Below are 25,960 nucleotides of genomic sequence, written 5' to 3'. Positions count from 1 at the left end.
ATGTCAAGCTCAGGTTACAGATTTGCTTCTTGCATTAACAATGTATCACCTAATGCATAACCCTTCAGACTCTTAAATCTGTTATTTTAAATATTTTCATTGCAGTTTAGCTTTGATTATTAATCTAAAAGGCAAAAAGTTAAACTGCATCTTATCTTCTTTGCCACTTGATATGTTAAACAGCCTTCATACCTTAAATCCACTTTAATAAGGCATGCAATTATTAAAGCATTACAGAATGGCCCCAGAGCACAAAAGCTCCATTAAATTTGCTTACATCTAATTACGTCTGCCTGAGGCAGGTGAGAAATTGACTCTGATAAGATCTTTCTTTTACCTGTAGCCAAAAAAATAAAAAGGAAAAATAACTTGGAGTGATTTTCTATCTAATTGCTATCTACAAGTATTTATGGTATTCGCTCTTCCAATGAATAGCCCACAAAGCACTCTTTGTGCACTAACCAGTGCATTTCAAGTTTTTTAAAGACTGTAGAATACAAAAGACAAGCTTATCTTGCTGCAGGCATGACAGGTCATCAATGATGTCTATTTGGGAAACAGTTTTATCTATTATTTAAATAATGTATTTTCTTTAAAAAAATAATTCTAATGTGAAAAAACATGTTACATATGCTTTATGGACTTCATTTTTTTCCTTCATGCCAGTATAAGCAATGAACACATTGTATGTTATGGAAACATAACATAAATATACAAACATACTTTCCATGACCAGAAAACAATTATTTTAGAAACTTTTTCTTCCCCCAATTTAAAACCAAGTGTTTTGTAGTAGAAAACATGGTATTCAATTCCTATACATTTATAACTGACCTCCCAAAATTCAGGAAAATGCTAATAAATTACATTGCTTGTTACCTGTAAATGAATGAAGGCATATGATATTTCTAATCATTCTAATCTTCCTCTTAGCCCTAGAAGATCCTACAGAACAATAGAGTGAGACCATCATAGTGACAGTGTAAAAACTAGTTAGAAACTATACCAGATAAAGAGGAAGAAATAAATAAATTTTAAAAAATATTTAATTTTTAATAATTAATTTAATCCATCCAGCCTAAAGGGATTATAATTTAAATCTTCATTACTAATGAAGAAGAAATTACTTTATTATATATAAAGCACACTCTGAGAAAAAGAGAGATTTGATGGGAAATTTGCCCAGGTAAACCAGACACTGGACTTCTAATGAAAGATTATGCAACACTATTTTCCAAATATACATCTTTAACTACTGATGCCACTTGTATTATACAAACCACTGTTTGTTACACAAGTTTATAGTCAACCCTAAAAGAAAAGGTTCTTTGGTCATATTTTATGCTTAAAAACTCATTTGTTACTCTGAAATAGAAAACTGCATAGGGGCCTGAAATGAATATATTGTATTATTAACATGTTTCTTATGTGCTCCTTTGGTTTTTAGAGCACATAATTCCATAAGCATTCTTACAAAAATTAATTTGACTTTACCTTTACATTCAAGCAATAAACAGACAGGTTAACTTTCATATTGATTTGCTTCAAGTTTTATAACTTCATTTTATATAGCTGATAATGAAAAGAAATTGATTTTCTGGTATGCTAAACAACTAAATTTTAAATATGAAAAAAAGATTTAGAGGCAATGGTGAATTATTTCTGTTTGCTCTTATGGTTTATCAACTCCAAGTCTGCTGTTACACAAAATATTCTGGCCTCATAATTATATTTTGTTTGATATTAACTTGATGTATTTCTATTAAAACTTTCACGGTTGCTTTGTAATATTGTCTAGTCACAAGACTGTATCATCTATAAATGAAAATACTGTGAACTACTGAATTATACATGCAACTTTGCTACAAATCAAAACCAAACCAGAACAAAAAATATATGAGAGGAATTGAATGACTATGTTAGGAAGAACTGCTTTCCAGCTTTTCCACATCTCCATTAAGAATGAATTCCATCCTGTTAAATGAATTATTCGGACATCACAACTGGTATTGAGCAATTTTTTATAATTTTCTTGATATTAACATTTCATATTTGAAAACATGCAACGAAAGTTCTGTTTTCCACTGTTATGGTGTGTGTTTTCCAAGGGAAATTTCAGTAGACAATATTGCTCAGAATCTGAATACATACCAAAAGCTGCCACTTTTATGATTATGGCTTGAATGTTAGATGATATCATTTCTTTAAGCAGTATTTCCTGGTTCCAATGCCAGAGGTAAGCTAAAGGCTGAAGATTAAGCCTTCTGCACCTTAAAAAGAAAGAAAAAAAATGGATAAAGCCAAGTATAATACTTTTACACAATATTATTAATGCAAAATTAATTAAAATATCTTTCTTTTCCTATCCTGAAATAATTTTTCTTCTATAATTTAAATTACAACACTGTACTATTCATATATTTCATTATAAACGTTAAGTCTAATATATATTTAAAAAAAAAGAAATAAACTTGTTCTGACTAGGATTCATCTACATAAGATGCAACTTAACAGATCTACACGGGACTTTAAGTAAAGCCATAACAAAATGTATTCGTAAACCTTTTGGGACACAAAGAAATTAGCACCTTAGGAAGTCATCACTTTTGTGCACACAGCTAAGGACAAAGTTACTGCTCTGTGATAAATGTGGCACATGTCACTAGTACAATATGCTGAATTTGTTGCTGTTATTTGGATCAACAACCAAGGAAAATAATAATTCAGGAAAATATGTACAGCTTGTGATACAAATTAACAGCTTGTTACTGTAAAGTTAATAATTTGTTTTGATACATATCATATACAGACAGCATTTGATACACAGCATTTGATTGTTTATCAAATTAGAGAATCACTAATTTGCATTATTGATAGGTAACGTTTCTGTAAATTGTCAAGAACCATCGGTCGGTGATTAAATGTGTAAGGCCTCTGAGAAACTTAAACATTAACTATGGGACTAGTTCACAGCCCTTAAGATTTATATTTATTTGTCAATTACCATGTTTTTCCTAATACATGGTCTTTCTCACATATATGGGCATTCCTCCCTATGTCATATAGACCCACTAGTATGATTGTGAAGACTATAAGTTTAATGTTGACATGTAAATGGATAGTTATCACCCATACAATCTGACTTTCTTATTACTTTGATGTGCTTTAACAAAGCACTAAGTTTTGTAATAGAACTATTTAGCAGCTCTGATTGTAAAGTAGTTACTTTGGTGCCTAACTTCAACTAAAAAATTACCTGAATTAATTGGGATGGCTTATTTGAAACAACATTATTGTAAGGGCTAAATCTACAGATCAATGTAAAGTGTTTTACTTTACAAGCTCAGAAATAATCTTGCCTGTTTGAAATACTGTGATTTCCTGTCAATCTCTTAGCTGTGGTAAAGACGTAAAACTCACAATCAACAAAAGCAATCTTTTTTTATCCTACTAACATGTGAGGCAATTATTAAAATGTTGAAGTATAAAGGAAAAGAAAAAGGAGATATTTCTGACTGCAATTTATCTATGTAAACTGTAAAGGAAACAAATGTGCTCTGTAACTTGCTGACGTGAGCTGAGTTGCCATAGCATTAATTTCACCGTTCTTACAGCTCATAAAGGATTCCAGATACTTGCTTTCATCATCAACAAATCATTAATGAACTCATGAAACTATAATTAGTTTTTAACATAAGGTGGTTTTGCATTTCATCAGATGCATACAGTAAAAATCTTTTTTCAGATCAAATACTGGCCTACATAACAGACACAACTACCACTACATAATGCTCTTTTTTAATTAAGACTCTTAAAAGAATCAAAATCTATATAGACTTTTGTGCACAACAGGAATGACAATTGGAAGCTCCTGATTAATAATGACAAATTTTAGATTTAAGGAATTAAGGGAAGATGTGAACAGAAAGATTTCCTTCTAATTCCTGATAACAAGTCACAGGATGCTTCTCTATATCAAAACACTGATGAAAATCAGAGGGACTTGACCACAACACTGCAGTCATTGGAACTGAGTGAACTTCCTGTTGAAATCAAAGAACTGACCCTACTCAACTATTTTCATACCAAATCTATTTTCAACAGATGGAGATCTGAACAGCAATCAAAAACCCTGGTATAGTCTCAGGGGGGAAAAAGGAAGAAAAATAAAATTAAAAAATACCTATATTAATGAATAGAATGCATTTGGTATCATAGAACATGAGAAATCAGGCAACTGTCTCTGCTTTAAATTAGAGTTAGAAAACAGACCAGTACTCTCGAGAATGTGTAGTCTGAAAAATATTAGTATTTTCTTACACATCTTCCACTCGAACTCTCTGGTAGTCAGAAAGAATGGCTCCTACAGATACACCCTCTACTCCTTCTTTGTCCTGAAAAAAGACATGGAATATCAATGACACAGTATATAATGTTTTAAGCTGTAGAGATTCAATACCTCTACTTGCAGAATCAACCAAGAATAATTATTTTTTCTGTGTCCAGTACATGGAACAGAATAGGCTGGAATGCAGTTTCTCCACAGAAGGGAGCAGCTCAGCTGACCTACTACATGGTTATTACTCTAATGCAGTCTACTTGATTCAAGTACCATTTTAGAGGACAAATAACCAAGGTAACTGAAAAGTATCAGACATAACAGATTATCCTGAGGTTTTCCAGACATCCTGAAAATTCCTTCCAGCTTTTTCCTATAAGTGACATGTTAGCTAGTCCACCTACAAATAAATATCAGCAACATGCATCATACAATTAACTGAATAGTTAGCATTTTCAATGGTACACAGCACAAGAGAGTGTGAGATTACACTTTTTATCTTAACACCAGAACAAGAAAATTCACAGGAAACTTACTCAACATCACCTTTTAAAAATCCTGCTATAAAAAATGGTTTTCCAAGACACATTTTCTGTTTCATTTAAATTAACTAAGCCAATGAATGGCACTTTATTTTTTCTTGTAAACCCACTGACAATGTAACATTTCAAAATGCACTCCATTTCTCCAGTATTTTGTGAGATTTTTCATTTTTAAATTGCTTGAGTCCCAATCGACATGCTGAACTTCCTTTTTCTAAATTTTGCTCCATCTAGACTTCAATAAAATTGTTTTCCTCTTTTAATCGAGGTCGATCACAACTACACACCATGATTTAGTTTCTGGACCTGTTTCAAATCTTGTGAAGTTTGCAGCAAGATTTTACAACAAAATTTTCAGTTATATACCTGTGATGATGCATCCTGCCCCTGCCTGTCTCTTTTGGCCTACTCTATGATCTCAGAAGTACTGCTAAGCCTTGGCCAAGCAAGCTGAGCAGCAAAATGCCCCTTGACTGCATCAGCTGGACGGTGAAGCATTGCTGACTGTACCAGGAGTTTTTGTCTGGTAAAAGTCAAAACAATTCTGACTGCACCATGCGGCATCAGCTGCCCAACCAAGATGGGCAACAAAGGATAAGCAGCTATCCTTGGCAATCTGGGTAAATAATTTTCCTGATTCACAGCCCAAGTGAAATGGCAGCACTGTTACAAATTTCAAAATCAAATCAGTCTTTGCCTGATGTGCTGCTGAATTCAAAATTCAGTTCCTGTTTCTCATCAATAAAATTATGCAGGAGGTGTTTTATTCAAAATTATAATACAGTGAAAAATGTTCTGGTTTATGCCTGTCTGGGATATTCTTCCCTTAATCTATTATATTACGCTTTACATTAATTCTCACTTCATATTTGTGCAACAAAATTTTTAAGTTATTCATACCCAATATATATTTCAGCTGTAAGAAACTGTATTTGTCAAAATTCCTACATACAGTAATCTAAAAAACACATCACTATTTAAATTATGTACTTCCCCATGTCATTAATGCATAGATCCATTAATATGGAGCTTAATGCCAAATCAAACAGTGTTCAGGTTGATGGTTCTCACATATCCAGAAGTAGTAGGAGTGAAAAAAATTAGTTTTATCTTTCATTTGTTCATTATCTAATGATGGATCCAATAATTATTATCATTATTATCATTACCATTATCCATATGATAATATTTCTGCTTCTCTGAGCTTTCTCTGCAATATTTCAAAGCTCTTTTGGTAAATTCTTCAATTTACTCAACTCACCCATCTACAATAACATTTCTTAAAAAGTTAACACAGTTCCGCAAGGAGAATTTTCTTTAAATAAAATTGATCAACTGATTCATGAAGCCTTCTTGAATCTTCAAATATTTCTAAAATGGATTCTCTGTACTCCTTTATTTCATGCTATTTTGATATGCAGTCTACGTGTATACTGCTAAAACTGAACTTCAGTTGCATTGTTCAATGTTCTTTTTAAAAAGGTTAGAAAGCTGCATGACAGTCTTGGAAAACATGACTGATGTTAAGAAGATAAATACTGTTTTTTATTTTAATGCAAAAATAATAACCTTAGCAATTCCTTCAGAATGTCCTCTGTCACAATGTGCAGACAATATGTCCATAATATCAAACAATACGTCTAAAAATATTAGAGTTACTATATCACAAACTTAAAAAAAAAATGGCACCCTCATATTAAACAAATATGGAGTGAAATCTTATTTCCCAATGACAGATTTACAGAATCTCCTGTTCATCCATGAAGATGGCAACTGACTTGTGCAATACACTTTTAACAAGCTCACAGAGCCATAAACATATTTTTTATTCATTCTGTTTTTCAAGTTGGCAAAATATATGCATCAGCAAAGATACTTGCTATGAAAACTTCCTCAAATTAAAAATAGAAGTAAATGGGAGTAGAGACTTAAATGTTATGTTCTTATACAAACACAAAAATTCAATACTAAAATGATCTATTGCACAAACTTACTTGTTTGGGATTTAAAAAATTCTAGTCGTAAGACCCAGGAAATTTCATAACCATCCTATGATAATGGAATTTTAAAATCCACAGAAGGTCACAGAATGTATACTAAATGACTATTGAAACAATGGCCCAAACTTGAAACTAATGCATCAAGAAGATTTCTCATAGGTTTTGAGGTTGTTTGGGTGCTTTTTACTAAACAAATCTATAACACATCTGATGTGCATGATTATGAATGCACATATATATAAGTACACAAGCAAACACAAATATGTACACATGTATGCAATGTATCTTGGTGTTACTAATGCAAAACCAAGGCTATTATTGGCTGCTTGCTTACAACTTAGGTTAAATTTGATTTAAATAATAACAGAGAAGAGTGTCTGCACTTATTCTAGTTTATTTCCTTTTTTAATACTTAAGTTTAAATTGTCTTTTGAAATGGCAGTACATCATGTCATTTTGCAGTTGTGGTTAACATTTATGTTTAAAAAATTCTCACAGGTATTTATTTATCGCCATCTCTTTTCTCAGTTCTTCTCATGGTAAACAGCAAATATAAACTTTCATCACTGTCTAGACAATAGCTTCCATGAGGAGAAACACCAGTATACTTAATATTTGCTTTGAAGTGGGAGAACGAACTAGTTAGTGAATGGGAGAACTAGTGAAATGGAATTAATTCAATCACCCTATTTTGTCCAGTACAACAAATTAAGGCTGGAATGGCACAAATTCAAGAAATAAGATTTGAAAGGAAGAAGGATGAAGCATGAGGTAGAACAGAAAAAAAAAGCTATGGTCTAATAGCCTTCATAAACTCCTCAGCTGGACAAAGTACACACAAAGCCTTGTCCCACGGTATATTCAGCTCAGTAGCTGAAGCATGGAAAGAACTACTAACTAATTCTAAAAAGCTAATTCTTCCCTGGACTTATTCTTTGGTATTGAAAGAGTTATTGGACACCTAGCAAACAGACAGCATTTTGTTTGACTAAGAGTTGATCATGGTTAGCAGACAATCTATCCCAGAATCAATAGTGCTGTCACTTTTAATGTGGAATCTGATCAGGTTTGGTACCATTAAAAGTGTGTTCGCAAAACTGCACTCAGCAAGGGTAAACCAAGCTGACATCTGCAGGTAAATATCAGGGATCAGCACTGAACTCAAAAGCTGATGGAGTGTATTTGGGAAAATTCAGAAGGAAAGATGTTACATACTGTATCATATAAAAAGCAACAGATAACAGAAAAAAACATCTTAGGATCTTAAGTTAATATGAAAAAGTGTTTTTTTCTTGGGTCAAGTGGATTTTTAAATTATTATTTTTAAAAGCATCATATGCTGCTAATTTAAGAGATGATTTACCTATGTTAAACTTTACTAATATGCTTCTAGTGCAATAGGCTACTCTAAAATAAAAATAAACTTCTTCTCTGGAATATTTGAATAATTCAGAAAGCTCTTATACTCAGTACAATATCCTCTGTCACAAAATATTACAACACAAAGTATGCAATGTGCACATAAAACCAGATGCTAAACACAAATGTACACAGATGCTAATGAAATTTTATTTTCCATATGACACTTTAGAACTTATTTTTCCCCTTTAGAGCTACCAAAAGTACTCATTTCAAAAGGCAGGTCGAAAAATAAACTTTCAAAAAGCAACTTAATAAGACAATTTTAGTAGCTTTTTTAACGTACCGAAGATTATTATTAGCTATGTTTTAACAGTAAGTGAAATTGCACCATTCTTCTATACCTTGTTATAACAGTTAATTTATTCTTGTTCAGAGGACAAGACAATAATTTTAATAAACAATTGTGTTAGAGCAGCTAATTGATCTTTGCAACTGTAGCGGTACTAAAATGCACAATTTGTGTTTAAAGTATCCTAGTTTTAAAGTTATTTATTATTTTAAACAGTATAATGAACAACAAAATTCAAAATTGCTGCTCTTTGTGTATTATAAATTACTGTTGGCTACATTTCCTATCAGGAAATAATATAAAAAAAAAATAACAGTTTTGTGAAAGCTCCAAAATATCACTGCTGTTTTTAAGGTGCCTCTGATGCCTCTGTTATTTCTAAGTACACTTCTAACACACAGCTTCACAGCTAAAGATAAACAGATTTACACTAGCACACTGTTATTTTCATTTTGCTTTTTTTTTTTTTTCAATTAATGATTGTAACAGTAATCAGAGGAAATTACTACATATGCATTGTAGCATATAGTACTGGTAGAAGCATTCTACTAGTAAGTAAAAAATTTATTGCAGTGGTATCAGTACAGAGGTTTTCTATAATTTCATATTTTAATGTCTTTGCCTGACCCTTTCAGAGTTCAGAAAAGAGAAAATTAGTGCTAATGTTTTCAATTTAATTAGTATATTACATGCACTGTAACTATTAGTGGAAAATGTTATATTAATGAATGTAAAAGTTAGCTGTAAATTACCTCAGAGTTATTATCAATTTCCCAAGTTACTGCTCCTTAAGATAACCCTCTCCCTACGGTCCTTCCAGTAATTTTTCTTTGCCTGATAAACATGATGATTAAACAGCACACAGTGTAAACCTTTGATACTTTTTAAATTAAATCCATGCCCAGCCTAAGGGCTGTGTCTGATTTCAACTAAATGTGTCAGTTAATCAGATAAAAAATTATCAGCAACTCAAAGAAACAGCAGCCTTAGGCTTCATCAGTGCCAGAGAAAGCTGAACAAAATAAGACATACAGACAATATCACATTATGAGTAAAGGTTACTGCCAAGCATATCACTGCATAGCACTATTCACCACCTTAATAATGTCTATCTTAAATGAAATATTGCATACAACAGCCAAAATATTAATAAAGAAAAATGAAGTGTTAGACCTCTGCCTATGTCTATTCATGTGCATTGCAAGAAAATGTGAGCACTGCCATTCAGAAAAATGCAGAATATCCCTAAAAATTTCCTGTGTAGAAAAGATCTTTGTAAGAAAATGACGACAGCTGAAATGAAAACAGCTGAACAATGGTTAAACTACATTCAATTTTTCACGTGTGCTTCACAGCTTTGCCACAATAGTGTTCAACTTTTATGACCAAGATACAAAATATACTCTCTAAATGAAATTGTCTTTCCAATTAATATCCTTCTTAAAGCTTGTATGAATAAATGAAAATGGTTATCCATACTAAAATTTATGTTTAAGGTTATTTGTGCCTAAACAACTATTACCATACAGTTGCAAAACTTCAAATTAAAGCACAGCATATTTGCAGGTGGGTGACTGACAATATATAGCTTAGTAACAGGACTTTTAGGCTTCTACTATTATATGAGTGGAAAACTCTTAAATACAAACTTTGCCTTATAATTTGTGAAGCATTCTAAGACCACTCATTATAGTGATTCCAAAGTGAGTATGTGATTTTTTCTAAGCTTTGATATGTCTTTCTCATGCAGCTGCAAGTAATCAAAGACAGTATGAAAATATTCCTGAGACATAAGGATATAATAACTCTATGTCAAATTGAAAACCCATTATTTGGTAAGGCTCTGAAGACTAGCTATGAATCACATAGATCACCTTAGTGACTGCAGATCACTACAAATCATCTGGGACTTTCTTATCTTCCAAACAGGGACCTCAAAACACATATATCTCATGCCTTCATTCCTTATGAAGAAGTAGTTCGAAAACCAGGTGATAATTAACATAATGTGGTTTTACAAGAAATCCCTGTGTGAACACGCTCATTATGAAGTTCAGAAGTCTTCAGTGGCCTTATCTCAACTTGCTTTGGAAATAAATTGCTGAATAATGGTATCTATACAAGGCAATAATACTATGTAACTAATCTACTTTAAGAGCTAATTAGACATATTTTTACAAATGTCCTTCATAGGACATAGGAATCCTACCACCCACCTTTAAGCAAAACTGATTTCCTAACTGTAAGAGTTTTACAAATGCAATTACTGAAACACGGCACACCCCCCCACACACACACAGACATCATCTATTAATTCAGTGTAGGGGTGCCTTCAGTATGATTGCAATCTCACTATAAACACATTTCATTAGGATATGAGCCTCTTCCTACCTAGAAGTGCCAGATGTTCAGGGTGATGGTGCAGGCACGCATTCGTTTGCACATAATCACATACACACACAGCAAAGAGAGCAAAAGAGACAAAAATACCACTCCTAAAGTCTAATATCAAACAGAAGTGTATCAAAAAGACTAGAATTACATTCTAAACAAGAGAAGTGGAAAACCAGGAAAAATCTTCCACCATAGCCATATACCACATCATAAATGCAAGTTTTCCTCATATACTGATTCTCCATTTAGCTGCATTTACAAAGTTAACGATTACTCTTATTAATTAGAAATAATTCATTAATGAATATTTTATATATTAGCTATTTTCATAGAATTCAATAAAGCTGCTACATTACTTTAGATCACATACTATTTCACAAGATTTTTTTCTAAATTATTTAGTTTAGATTAATTGATTCATTTCTCCAATTTAAAAAGTGTCATACTAAACCCAGTAGGCATTTGGTAAAATTTAATATAGTTAGACATTTATCAAAAACATAGAATACTAAAATAAAAATCAACAGACATCCACTATTTTAAATGCTACCTAAAGAGTTTTCTACAGAACTGGTTTTTTTTTTTTCTTAAAACCTATTAACTGAGTAACTGTTAACTGAGGCCTACATTCTAGCCACAGGGCTACAAAGACTTTGACAATGAAGCACAAGTCTCCAGCTGAACAATTTTTTTTTTTTAATTGCATTAGGTGCAGAGAATTGGTTTCAAATAAATGTCTGCTTTACCTTTGGGACTTCCAACTCTTAAATATTCAAATAATTTCAGAGCAAACTTGCCTTCAGACACTTCTTTCAGGAAATCTTATTTACAAAAATCACCTCCACAAGGACTGATTATTTAATTTAATAGCCAAAATTAACCTGAACAGTCAGCTCCAGATTGAAGAAATGACATTACATCAAGACAACAAGATGCACAAAACAGTCAAGTAACTATGAAAACTTAGACCCATTCAAACAGTTAATTCACATCTACCTCAATGCTGAGTCATGTCTACCAGTAACATGAACATACTTTATAACTAATTTATCATGTGAAGATACAAAAGATTTGTAATCATTCCTGAACTGTCACAAAAAATATAACACTCAAGTACATGTAGAGTAATTAACTGATTAATGAATTCAGAAAATTTAATTGTTGACAGACAAATTAAAAATCCAGAGGCTTTCACAGGTTTTTTAGTTTAAAATTATATCTTCTCTCAAAGTGCCAAAGTATTTTTATAATACCGAACAAGTATTATAGCAAATATTATTATAGTAGCATCAATTATTGGAATGTGAAATTACCTGATAATGAATGTATGAGAAGAAAGGAATGGTTGAGGAAGTAAGATTTACTACATTTCATTTGGTATTACTCTAATGGGAATCTGTAGGCCACTGTGGTCAAACAAACATCAGTTGGAAAGAAAGGGGGACAATTTTCACCTGAAAATTTACTGCAAGAATCAATGTCACTTGTTCTGTTATATGTGCAGATTTGTTGGTAAATTCTGTCCCCCTAAAAATTTCTTCAGAATTTCATATAAATATTTTCAAACTACTAAATCGCTATGCTGCTATTACTTCTATGAGCAGATAATCTTGGCATGGACTCTGAGTACATAAAAACTCACACAAGATCTCTAACAAATACTGCAAATTTCAATTTTTCCCAATGGCAACATGTTTTAAACAAACTCTCTCAGAAATATTCTTATTATCTGCACTGCCAATAATCCTCTCTTCTGATCTTATAATCACTCCTTACGTAAAAGCAGAACACAGGACTTTCAAAAACTGGAGGAAAACAGTGTATTGAAAACACAAGTCCAAAAGAAAAGCCTCTTTCTTTTTGTACTTGGAACAGAAACCTCATGAACCCTCCTTTAATCTTGAACAACATTTTTGTTACTTCTCCAAAAGCCACCAGGGTTTGGCAATTATTTAAAACTGTTAGGAATCTCAACAATGCAATACCTGATATTTGTTTCATCAAATTAAGTTGGTATGGTAAGGTTCTTTATCTTTCTTTTGCCTAAATAACATTGATTCTAGAAATCATATGAAAAAGAAAACAGTGAATAAAACTGAATTTAATGAAGGCAAACTCATGAATTTAATTTTTTTCTGTATCCTAGACAAACTTAAAGTAATCCTGATAAAATATTCTTTAAAAACCAATCCCTCACTTTCTACATTAGTATACCTTTTCTTCTAATTTTTGGAAGTGATCCTCTTTAAATTTAAGTATGGACACAATAAATACTGTTTCAGAACTACAGTGTCTACACTGCACTTCCCATAATAAGAATTCATTGAGGATTTTAACTTCTTGAGGAAAACAAAGAGAATTCTGCACATACTTAGTGCTATTTTATGCTTCTTATCTATGACATCATTTACTTATATTGATGAAAAAATTGCAACTTTCAATAACATCTTTCCTACATTTCAGGAAGCACAAAATGCCACACTATGATTTTCAGGTTTGATTCTCTTATAAAGTGTATTTGTTTGGATATATTTCCATCACTTTTTTTTTTGTGTTTGAAAAAAAGACAAGGTCACCTAGCATTACTAAAATGATAGTAATGATTCCAAGTCTTAAGAGAAACTTTCCAAAACAATATCAGCAGGAAGAATCAAATGTTCTTCCCAATATTTTCTTGTCACAATAGGAACAAGTATTTTTCTATATTATTTCAGTACAATGTGTATGTGCTGAATGATCATATTTCATTCAGACACTTCATATTTTCAGTTGCAGCCACAGAGTCATATTTCTATAGATGCTGTCTATGTCTGCCTTTGCTCAGATATGGTAATTTGGCAGAAGAAAGGCTTAATAATACATTCTTAAGGATAAAATTCTCCCAGGTATAAAAAAAACATTTCTACATTAGATATTCAGAGATTATTAATTAGAAACAATTAATAAAGGTAAGAAACTAAAAATGTACCCTGAACAAATAATGCAGTATTACCTCTTAGTAAAAGCACGTTAGATGAACTGCAAGATTGTTACACTCAGTACAGTTAGGTCCACATTGCCTCTGAATCCCCATTTTATACCTTATGCTCAGAGTATACTGCCAAAAACTAGTCTTTACAGAGTAGAAGGTGACTGGATTTCAGGTCCCTGAGGAAAAACCAAAGTTATCACACATTTCTCTAGTAACAGTCCTTGAAGTCTCAAAAGCTCTCAGTCTAGTCCAAACTTTGAAATGCCCTCTTAATTGTACTGCATTAAGAGTTTTCATTTTATTTTAATGAACAAAGACCAAAATTGCCATCTCTCACAGATGGCAATATCTGTCAGAGTAGTAAGTAAGCATCAATACCAGGAACAATTTTATAGGTCTTTGGACAAAATGTAGCTTTCTGAATGTAAGAAAAAAATATGTGTCTTCAGCAGTGATTGAACTTATGCATGTCCATTAATGGAGGTGTGTAATTCTTTAGTAACAGCACATGCCTGCCATGTCATAAGACAAACTAAGAAATATAAGTTTTTTGGAGTAGTCTAAGTGGTTAATGATGCAAACATATTATTAATCTATAAAAAGCTTCATCAAATGGCTCCTCTCTAAACCTTTATTCAATTCTTGTTCAATTCTTGTTCCATAGGTTCCTGTTCTCTTCTCCTACAATAGCTCATGTGATCCATAAAATAAGGCACTCATTTTAATTACAAGACATGGGGCTCTTTCCCACTGACAGATCCTCATTTTCTTTCCAGAATATTGTCTTTTAATTTCTAAATTAATTTAAACTTGTGTATCATTGTAACTAACAAGTATTCTGGGAATACAGCTGCCTGAATGTTCTAGATCAAAGTAATCTGTTGATAACAACAAATTTTTCTCATAAAAGAGAAGTAGACCAAAGAGTCTGAAAATTCCTAAACAGCAAAGAATTACCAATTTCAGCCTACCTACAAGATAGAGCTTGGCCAGATGAAGAATGCAATCATCTTACTAGGAGAGTGCAAAAGTAATTCAAGAAGTTCAAATGTTCTGGATCACTGTGCAATTCAGTCTAGATTGGTCTTCCTGTTGGAGCCTTGGAACAGGGAAGGAACAAGGCAAGGAGGCCAGGATGCAAGATGCGAGTGTGCAACATACATCTTGCCTGTCAGATCACACTCTTGTGGACAAGCAAGAGCAGCTCTGAAAAAGTGTATAACCTCATTATGATTTATAGGGAAGAAAAAATAGCCAACCTGATTTAAAAAGAATATTTAGGAGAACCAAAATTATCAGTGCTGGAATTCAATTAATACTAAAAGATTAGTACTAAAGCCCATGTTTTTGCTTTAAATGTATAAAAAATTAATTTAATTCATGGAAGACAGATATTAAACTATATTGTAGTTTTCTGTCATTGGAGACAAATATCACAGGGCAGAGTATGAGAATAAAGAAAAATATTTCTAGCCCTTCTGTGATACAGGTGTATCTGTTGCATTCCACACAATTTAGGATGAAAAATTAATGGCAAGTGTTAGAAATATGTAAAATAAACAGACCATTTGTTAAGAAAAAATTCTGATGTGAAATTCACAATTACCACCCATTTCTGCCTATCATTAAAAACTAGTTATTAATGCCACTACACTAAGGCACCTGTTTCTAAGAACATTCTTTTGAAAGATACACTTGTATAGAGCAGTGTTTATAAAGTCAAATGTAAAGCATTTTTAAAATTCCAATTTTTCCTTTTAAACTACAAAGGTGTCGCAGATGTTTATGACCTCTAAATTTTGTACTTCGAATTTCACTAATACTTCATTATTAACAAAGAACATGCTGATGGCCTTGGGTTGTTCTCAATTTCCTTGATTTTGAGGTATTTTTATAGCAGCAGGATATATGAGAAAGTCCTTAATATTTTTAGTACCAGAACAAAACATTTTGAATCAAGAAAAATCACAACATCATGAATGCTAATGTCACCCTGTGAAAAATAATATCATATGACTAGAACAGGCCATCCCTTTAGGGAAAAATATAATGTTCAAGTAGATCACTCTTTTAGTAGTGTAATGGAAAGGCATTCCACCTAGTCCCAGAAGAAAAATCAAAATATGCATTTAAATGGAAATACCATGCAATGGATAGGACAAAATAAACCCCTCAGAACTGTAAAGAGCTACATATATATATATATATATATATGTAAACACAGGAAGCTAAATAGATGAAATTTTACTTACACATATTTATTTAATTCTATACATATATATTTATGCATATAATTTTAAATTTAAAAAGCTAAGTTTCTAGCTCTAGGCTTATCTCGCAGATATCAAGATGCAGTCACATCACATATTCTCGTTTTGGTCACAATTTCAAATAATATATACAACTCAGCTCTATGCACGAAGTTGTGAGTATTCTTTTATAATTTTCTGCACATTTTGTGCCAGACTATATTCTAAACAGCTTTTACAAAGTGATAATGTTTCACTGACAGTGTTTTGTGTACTTCACATAAAATTAAATCTCAGACAAACCTTGAGAAAAAGAAAGCAGAAAGCTAAGCAATACAGCATGTTGCTCTTTTTGACCCACAAACGATTATCAGTTATTTTAGAAGTTATGACAGTTTTCTCAAGTCCTTAAGGAGTCTGACACCATTGGTATAGCTTTTAACACTGCATTTATGTTTATATCACAATACAATAAAACAGCAGGAATAGTGTTCAAATGACTTGGGTATTGGATGGTTTATTGAAAATAACAGTATTACCATAACATTAAAAAAATTATTTGAATGTGCTAAGTAATCACTGCTATCCATGCTGCATCTGAATTATGGGATAAATTTTGGAAGGCATCTCCAATTGCAAAGACTACTAGATCTGTCTGTCTGATGGAGAACTCTATGCATGAAAAATAAATCCTAATCAAACTAAATAACCAGTAGTAAGTCAATCTTGAAAAATTGTTGTGAAATCAGTGCTATGCAAATTATTTGTTTTTACAATACAGAAGATTTCATCATTACAGCTAGTATTTGCTGTTCTTTATCAGGTACAAACAAAAAGCAGAATGTAAACAACACAACCACTCTTCTCTCCATTCTTTCCCTGCAGATTGCTACATAAACCACAATACCAATGGCACAGTACTTAATTTATCTAACTGTATTAGTAATGATTTTATCATGATTTTTTCAAAATATTTAGAGCTAACATTTTCTTACACTTGGCCTTCATTTACTCTTTGGTTAATCAAGCTCAATTCAACATCACTTGGATTTTTATAAGAAAGGAAAAGAGAGTTAATTTTTATTAAATGTCTTGATATTTTGTAGTATTTAATGCTAGAAATACAAGGCTAAATTATGTTAACCCTCTTAGACAAATGTGAAACCAGCTACATTCAAACTTGGTCAAACTTATTCACCATTTCCTAACCAAGAACTTCCATTATTTTCAATGGCAAAGAACAGCTCAGCAACACTGGTAACCAGTGATAAGGGTTTGGAGATTCACTATTACTACCACCTCAGCCCCTCCTATCAAAGGAACCTCACTTAATGAAATGCCTTGTAGAGGTTTCAAAAAGAGAAATTTGATCTGATTTTGTATGCAGTATCACGGGCGATCACACTAGAAGTACAAGCATGGCAGGTAAAACAGTAACAATAAAAATCCATTTTTCACTGAAAGAGGATTCTTAGCCATAGACACTTCTAACCCTTCTGCCTAAGAGACTTTGCAAGTGCCCTATTAGAAAGATTAAATGGGTGCTTAGGAAAATTCATCGAAGACAGCACATACTGCAATTATACCCAATGCATGAAGAAACAAACCACAAAAGACAATTTGTAAAATTAGACATAGTTAGATTTATAGATAATTATATATAGTGACATATAATCACTATATGCATTTTGGAAAAAAAAATAGAACCAGATATTAATCCACTGTAAAAGACTGCAGCAAAGTAAAGCAAATTAAAAGTGAAGGGCCTACTGTTTTAAAATTATGTTCACTTTTAAGCTTACCCAGAATATCTATTTCAAAGCAAATGTTCAAACTCCTAATGACCTGCCTTCATGAAGTGTACATGTCTGGAACAATGACAGCTAAGAAATACTTTGCAACTTCTGCTGAGACTTGAAATACAGTCTGAATTCTACTTGAAGAGAAATCTATATAAATTTCAACATAGGCAACCACTAACTGATATGACTGCTGTTTACCACTAACTGATATGACTGCTGTTTCCTTTTCCTTTGTTGTTTTTTTTTTCCTTTAATCTCTGATGCAGTCTTCTCTCCTTTTGCATAGAAATGGAAGAAAAAAGTACTTGAGTACTTCAAGTAAACCAAGTTTCAACAATGTAGAGGCAGGGATATTCCTGCCTTTTTTCATAGTTTGCCCTGCATTTTCAATAGCTTTCAACAGTATGTAATTTTATTTCTAATAAATATAATTTACAATACAGTATAAAATTGACTTTAAAATTTCTTGCAATTATGGAAAAGGCATTTACTCAACAAAAGCACTCTGTCAAACTCTGACATTGTTTACTGCTTTTTGAATGGCAATTTTTAGATATTTCTGGTCAGAAAAGGGACCATTCTGCAATCTAATCAACTGGAATGATACAGGACACAAAACATCACTTGGTAATTTCCACATTTGAGTCCAATACCTGAAAATCAGTCTGTAAAGCAGTTTCAAACACTAGATACCATTCTCCTCCGTATCATACTTAATGGCATTATCTGTCTATTAAAATGCAGTATTTTAAGGCATCAAATTTTCGCCATAAAGACTTCCTATTCTGAGCAGTTTACTAAAGATAAAATCAGAAATAGACTTGTTTTTCCTACAAATTTAGGCATATTTGCAGAAACTACAGATTACCAGGGAGAAAAAATCATGTCTCCAAGCGTCTAAAATTTAGTGAGGTTCTTTTTAAGAGGGTACCTCAACACAGGTGTTATTCATGCACTTGGAAAGGACTTACCTTGGTCTCCTGTTTTCATTATGTGGTTATACTTAAAAAAGCCAACTCCCCTACAAACTGACATGGAAATTAAAGATCCCCTGTAATACCGGCTAAAAGAGCACCTAAGCTTTAAATACAGCGGTAAGCATGGCTCTCTGAGAGCCACTGGCACCGCTCCTTGTGTGCAAACAGGAAACAGAGAATTTTGTCTCTTCTATCAGTCTTGATGCACACAGGAAGGAATCTCCTTTTACTTTTGATTACTAGTAGACACATTCTCAGCTCAGTGCACAGTCTATATCTAATCCCCCATCTCTCCATTATAATAAGTATTGCATACTCTACTATAATCGACTATGGAATCAGAGATGTGCTCAGGTTATACAATAATAATACAAACTCTCATAAGTAAGAAATTTGAAAAAGACTTGTAATGTAAACACTTAACAAATATAAGTAGAATTCTAAAATGTGCAATTCATCACTGCACCTTCGCCTTCCACTTCCAGCAGGCTACCTCAGCTATCAACACTACCTTAAAATATTGCTGTAAAATACAGGATGCAAAGATGAGAAAATACAGTAACTTCACTTATAAGCAATCTTGGTTTGTTTCATATTAGGGGCAAGAACACAAATAAAGCTAATAGGCAGAAGAAAGTGATATTATAATTTTATGATTCTGTGATTATCATTATTACTTGGTGATAGTAACACAGTAGCACTTCAAGGCTAAAATGCACCTGAGATTTTCCAGCAAAACAGTTTTTCATTAGAAATGTCAGTGCATTAAAGCCTATGTGTTTTATAAGAAGCAGTTGGTTTTGGCCAGTTCCCAGTTAAGACAGGAGATTTCTTGCCAGGTTACTGTCAGTTTACTTAACAGACTCCACCAGGGTCTGCATTTGTATGGTCCAGAGCCTGTAATACAGTTCCCCAGGCAAAATGTTGTGAACTTAGGAACAGACTTTCCCTATCCATTTGGTCCCAAGCTGACAACATGATTCTGCCATGCCCAGCCTGAGGACAGGATTCAGCAAGAGTAGCACAAAACACCCAAAGCCATTTTCTCACAAGAATAATCTGTTCAAGTTCAGGAAGACAGAAAAAAATCTCAATTTTTTGCTTTCATTTGTCTCACAGGAAATTTCAGAATCTAATTTTTCTCCATTCTCACCAAAAATCTTTGGAAATCTTTTTCCTACATAGTGGAGATTCTGCACTTCAATCAGTTAACTGCAAAACAGTTTCACAACAAAGCATTAATATGACACTTTCTACAAAAATGCTTGGCCAAAACCTGAAAATCTCATTAAGGTTTTACATTTTAAAATGACATTTGAGATGATCTATTCTCACACAAGTATTCTAGGCAAATCTAATCCGACTTTTCCATTTTTAACAGGCTTGATGCTTTTGAAACAAAATACAATACCACTTATACCAGACACAAGACAAGTATTAACCTGGTACTAAGACATCACATTCAAGTAAAGTCTAACTTACCCTAAACCCAGGTGAAGCTGTAAGTGGAAAGCCTTCAGGAAATGCCAATATATGGAAGCAACACTACCCCGATCTGGCTTGACAAGACCACACTTTAGGGGATATTACTACAAGGTAGAGAGAATTTGTGTAGCAGAAAGAAAGGGCAACTTGAGGATCTTCCTTGAGGAAGAAATGTAAAAGGATTTTTAGAAGGAGATTGGAAGTTACAAAAAGGAAAGGCAGATGATAATGTGTCAAAGACATGGCAGAGGAGGAAACCAAAAATATCAACACAGAAATAGCAAAATCAAAAGAGAAATACGTAGCAAAGTAAAACTTCACCGGATTTTTTTCTGTCAAGGAGCAACAATTAAAAAATAAGAGAAGAAAAAAACACCTTCTACCAAATCCTAATTAAAAAATATTATGGAAGTCCTTAAATGCTTAATGTTATCCTAAAATCTGCTCCATCTTGCTTTATTTTATTAGCTTGCATAAATCAGAAATGTAATTTCAATCTTTTGAAGTTCTGACATCTCAGATTGTCAAAGGAGCTGTAGCATCAACTTGCTCTTAGAGTGGCAGTCCCCTTAAAATCTGAAAGTAAATGTGTGTCTAAATATGGGAGAGAGGAGTATTTATTTCTTCCAATTGGGTGAAAGTAAGGCTTTCTTTTCTCCAGGAAGACGTGTCCATAGTCACCATAAGAGTACTAGAAAGGGAACCTGAACACAAAGGCATGGTGAAGAAGGGAGACAGGCTGGCAGATTTACAATGTTTTAGAGAATAAGAAAAAAATACAGCTTGTTTAGGTGATAACAGAAGATTAAATGTGGGCAAATATTTAACAATGGAGTGAGAATGTAAGGAGAGGCATTTCAAAGTAGGAATAGAGAAAAATATGCAGAAAAATAATATCAGGAAAAGGTGTAGACCAGAAAACACTGAGAAGAAATATCAGGAACCCTGCCAAAAGAGAAAACTGTCAACTTAATTGATCTTGAACCTATTCCAAAGGCAGAGAAGAATGGATGTTGTAAAGCCATTATTGAGCAAGAAGGAAGAAGAGATGTATGCTAATTTTTACCCCTCCTCTTCCAAATTCCGATAGCCTCCAAAGTGTGTATGACTTTTTAAAATTCCAACATTTATCAGAGCTCATAGTTCTTCTATTCCCATCCTAGTCACAAGTAAATATTGAAAAAATAAAGAGAATGCAAAAAAATTTGAAGTTATACTTAACCATTGTTCCTCTGGTCAGCTCTTTTTTCCTTTTTTTAATAGTGACATTTAAAAAATACAAAACATTAGTTCAATACTACAGTACAATCCCAACAATATTTTGAGGGGTATTATTACTGTATGTGTTGTTTTAATAGGAAATGGACATCAAGAAAGATAGAATCACTTATATAGCGCATCAAGGCTCCCTTTGGTACCTTCTCTGCTTAAAGCTATCTGCATTTTCTTTACAATTCAGATTCCACATGTGTAAAAGTGTGTACCAGAATAAGCTAAATATTAAGTTTTTGAGCATTATCAATACGTAACTGCATCACAGATAAGACAATGTCTGTCTTCCTTTATCATCCCTTCTCTTCCTTCCTCAACTGTAGGCTGATTGTTATGGTATTCTCCAAGATTAAGAAAAACCTGATTATTTAAATGAAGATGACAATGTTGCTTGAATCAGAATTTCCCAAACTGTATGTAGCCTAAACTAAAAAAAGCATCTGCAGAATGCTTTATTGTTGAAAGTTACACGCATGAATTTTATCTTGTGGGTTCTCAATCATATGCACCTTCTCTAATTGAGATGCTACAATTATTTGTCTTTTTCTTAATACAGAAATAGAAGTTTCAGAGGAACGAGATGTTTAAAATTGCAAATAGTACTTATCATGACCTGTCCCCTTGGTATAAGTGAGTATGGACTAGAGTGAAAAGACCAGAGGAAAAGGAAAACAGCTATTTAATGAGCAGAAGTATTTTCTTAATCAAAGAATCTACCAGCCAAGTCACAGTCTTTGAGTCTAGACCCACACAAACTGAGTAATAGAAAAAGACAGTTTAAAGAGAAAAAAAAAAACAAAAACCAAAAACAAACCAAAAAAAAAACCACAACAAAACAGCCAGATAGGGACAAGGACATTAGAAATGGTAGAAGTTCAGAGGCATTCACATTCATGAAGGTTGCAGACCATTTCCAGTTCTCAGAGCAGACATTTGCACAATGGGCAAACTGAGCTAACTTAGCCATTTCAGAGTAAGTGTGGTCTTCCCACAAATACTTTTGTCTATTTTACCAGAAGCAAAATATTATATTAGTCTTTCAACCTGAACTGTTATTTTATTGAAAAATGTCATTTTTTCAAATGAGAATTGTTCATGGTCTCAATGTTTTAAACCAATGCCTTCTGTTTACACTGCATACTATCACATTATTCCACTGTAATTATTTACTTGGGAGGAAGAGGTCAAATATCCTAACCTCATTTCAACTAAGTACCACAATAACGTGAGACTTGCAAGTATGGCCTCAGTCAAGAGCTTGTAACAAGACAAAATTAACATACTAAGTTGAATGCACTTCACCTGTTTTGAACATCCGTACAAACAACAGTGCAACATCCTGTCAAACAGACCAAGCATTGAAACATAACCACAGTGACCAAAGAGATGGATGAGTCCTACAATTCACTGGAATAAGAAGTAAGGCATTAGAGATGACCCTTGCCTCATACAGATACAATCACTCAACTAAGGAAGTGAAAACTTGTATTCTAATTCAATGTGGACAGAACATTTCCTGTACAAAGAAGAAACAAAAAGCTTGAGGAGAAAACTAAATCTGGATGGATTCTGTGAGCTTTCAGTTTGAGTGGAAAACTGTAAATGACAATAATTTCCACCCAAAAGGAATCAAGAAAACTTAAAACCTAATTATCAGCTATGCAAGAACGTGTCACTTCTTCAACAGAAATTTTTAGGTATCCTTTTAAAAAAATGCAATAAAAGGCATAATATATGTATAAAATCAGAAAATATGACTGCTACATTATCAAAAAACTGCAATTTAGCTGAAAGAGAGAACAGAGAGCAGGATGAGAAGAAACTTTCCTATGCAATCTTTATCACTTAAAAACAATTTATTCATTTCTTCAGTTAAGGTGTTTTGCAAACAGATTGTAATTGTGTTATTCTCTTAGCACATCATGTAGCTCACAGAATGTTAAGTGGAGCAGAGAAAAAATGTTGAGAGACTTTAGAAGTAAAGGAAAGGAAACTTCTCAGGAAAAGGATTTGAACAGTGTTTGCCACATATCAGCATGCTTGTTTATTGACTGAAAACGAGCCTGGAAGCAAGAAAGCTCTTGCTTTTGAATTTCCTATATATATAAGTATTTCATTACTATTTTTAACATGATATATTGCTTTGATGAAATACAGAAGTCTAATTATCTGCAACTTAAACAATAAATTTAATATTATATATACTCAATCAGATTTGTGGAGCAACTAGGTTTTACTAGACGGTCAAGAGTAACCATATAATATGAAATTGGATGCTTTAGCAAAACAGCATGGGTCATGAAGCTCTCAGAACAATTAAAATAGACATGGGGAGAAGTAGAATTTTTTTTTCCCAACTGATGATTTCAAATAAGCCCTCTCCTCTCTTTGTGCAGTTACAAAAACTGTAACACTAAAACTCAAAGAAATATTTTCAAGCATTTCTTATATAAATGTTTTATCATTTTTTCCTAGGGGATGAAACTGTATATTTTCAAGCTCACAAGAAAAGCATTCAGGAAAATACACAAAGTATTGACAGTTAGAAAGTTTTATACTATAAAACTTAATTTCCTAAGTCCTCTTGCTCCACAAAAGTAAGTTAACGCAATAGCATCTTTCCATTTTGAGAAAAAGGGTACTTGATGTCAAGTTATTTAAACCATCTCAGAACTAATAGCACAGATTTAGTATTAAAAAGTAGCTCTAAGTCTCAGGGTAAATCTTCCTTTCGAAGCATTTATTGATCCTTCCTTCACCGCCCTGTTCACCATTTCTGTAAAGCAATACGTTTGAGAATGGTGATGTAAGCAATGAATAAGTCACAATGACAAGTGGGTAATAAATAATGACTGAGAGAGTTTCAGAGAACACAGAACCAGTCTCCAAAGGATAAGGGTAATCCTGAAGGTGGCCAAAAGGGTTATTGCAGCACAAAACCACCAAAATTACTGGAAATCTGCAGCAATCTAAAGAGAGTTAGAGCATGTGAAAGAAAAAAAAAAAATACTGAGAAAACTGTAGCACAATGAAACGTGACTATATGAACAAGAAAGTTGAATAAATTAACCTCAGTAATTATAAACCAACAGTATCTAGCTCTGTAAAATCACAAACCTTAGAATTTAAACTAAAGATCTACAAAACATTATATATCTATATAGATTAATCCTGATACATTGGCCAGGGAACACAGTTGAAAAAAGTTTAAAAAAGCCAAGACAACAAAGCCAGTTAGTTTAATGTACCTCATGGATGATATATTCTGTAATAAACTGTGCCTTCATGAAATACAATGGTATTACTGTTCTAGATACCAAAAGTACACTACAAAGAAAAAAAAAGAAGGGGGGCTGTGGAAAATACAGAAGAAAGCAAAGCAAAATGCCTAAGGAATGTAGAACGAACAGGTCCGTAAGATGATATTTCAAAGGAAAAGTCTTAATTTGTTTTCAGTTCCTAACTCTTCAGTATCTACTGACACTTTGCTGTAATTTTATCTATATTTCAGGAGGATATTATCTATATTTCTGGTGGTTATAAAAACAGGCCATCAAGTAACCAAGTAAAGCCTAAATACTAATGTTTTCCTTTAAAAATATTATTATGTCATCAAAGTTTCTCTCATGTGATCAGGTTCAAAAGAAAGAATGTCTTAAAAGTAAAATAAAAAAAAAATTCTTAAAAAGAATACCCAAAAAAAAAAAAAAAAAAGGAAGTCTTAAAACTTAAATATAATCATAAGGGCATAATAATATGCCCTAGGGTCATTAAAAAAGTCTCATAAATGTCTCCAGCAAGAAAAGTCAATATTTCTTTTGCTATGTCAAATAATGTTCCAATTTAGACTGCAGTGTTTGTTTTTCCTCATGTAACTAGTGTTATTGTGTAGACAACTGTTAACCAAGCAAATATATATATATAATGTATAAAATATACACCCAACATTCAGTCTTCACATTTTTTGGCATTTCAAAATTAAAGAAATACCAAAAAATTAAAATTAAGATAATCAGAAATACTCTCAACTACTCTGCATCACCTTAGATTTTATAAAAGAACATTTGAAATTTATTTAATGATCTTAAGCAAGTTATTTGAAAACAACTATTTTCAAATCTAGTTTTTCCTTAAACATATACTCTATTAAAGACTTAAGACACAGATCCCATAATCCAACTGAATGAAAAGAAGCATGGCACTTTAGCAAGAGGTAAT

The 25,960-nt window shown here is 32.6% G+C and overlaps 1 protein-coding gene across 9 annotated transcripts in view; it reads right to left on the bottom strand.

Moving 5' to 3' along the window:
- The window catches only part of DPH6 (diphthamine biosynthesis 6), a 230,517-nt gene that overhangs the window by 185,693 nt on the left and 18,864 nt on the right, over positions 1 to 25,960 (bottom strand). For 6 of the 9 annotated variants that reach the window (XR_012056365.1, XM_072930168.1, XM_072930161.1 and 3 more), the window contains 3 exons: positions 4,321 to 4,394; positions 2,152 to 2,270; positions 880 to 945 (listed from right to left, as the gene is read on the bottom strand). Coding sequence is in view for 8 of the 9 variants with exons in the window: in XM_072930168.1 (XP_072786269.1) it covers positions 880 to 945; positions 2,152 to 2,270; positions 4,321 to 4,394 (259 nt within the window). In the remaining variant the exon portion in view is untranslated. Of the gene's footprint in view, positions 1 to 879; positions 946 to 2,151; positions 2,271 to 4,320; positions 4,395 to 20,467; positions 22,449 to 25,960 lie in introns of those variants that run through there. The other 3 variants (XM_072930164.1, XM_072930165.1, XM_072930167.1) reach the window with 2 other exon arrangements.

This window comes from Taeniopygia guttata, chromosome 5, assembly GCF_048771995.1.
Source record: "Taeniopygia guttata chromosome 5, bTaeGut7.mat, whole genome shotgun sequence".
NCBI classification, from domain to species: domain Eukaryota; kingdom Metazoa; phylum Chordata; class Aves; order Passeriformes; family Estrildidae; genus Taeniopygia; species Taeniopygia guttata.
Note: the sequence above shows the minus strand (reverse complement) of the source record. Positions and strands in the feature narration are given on the sequence as shown.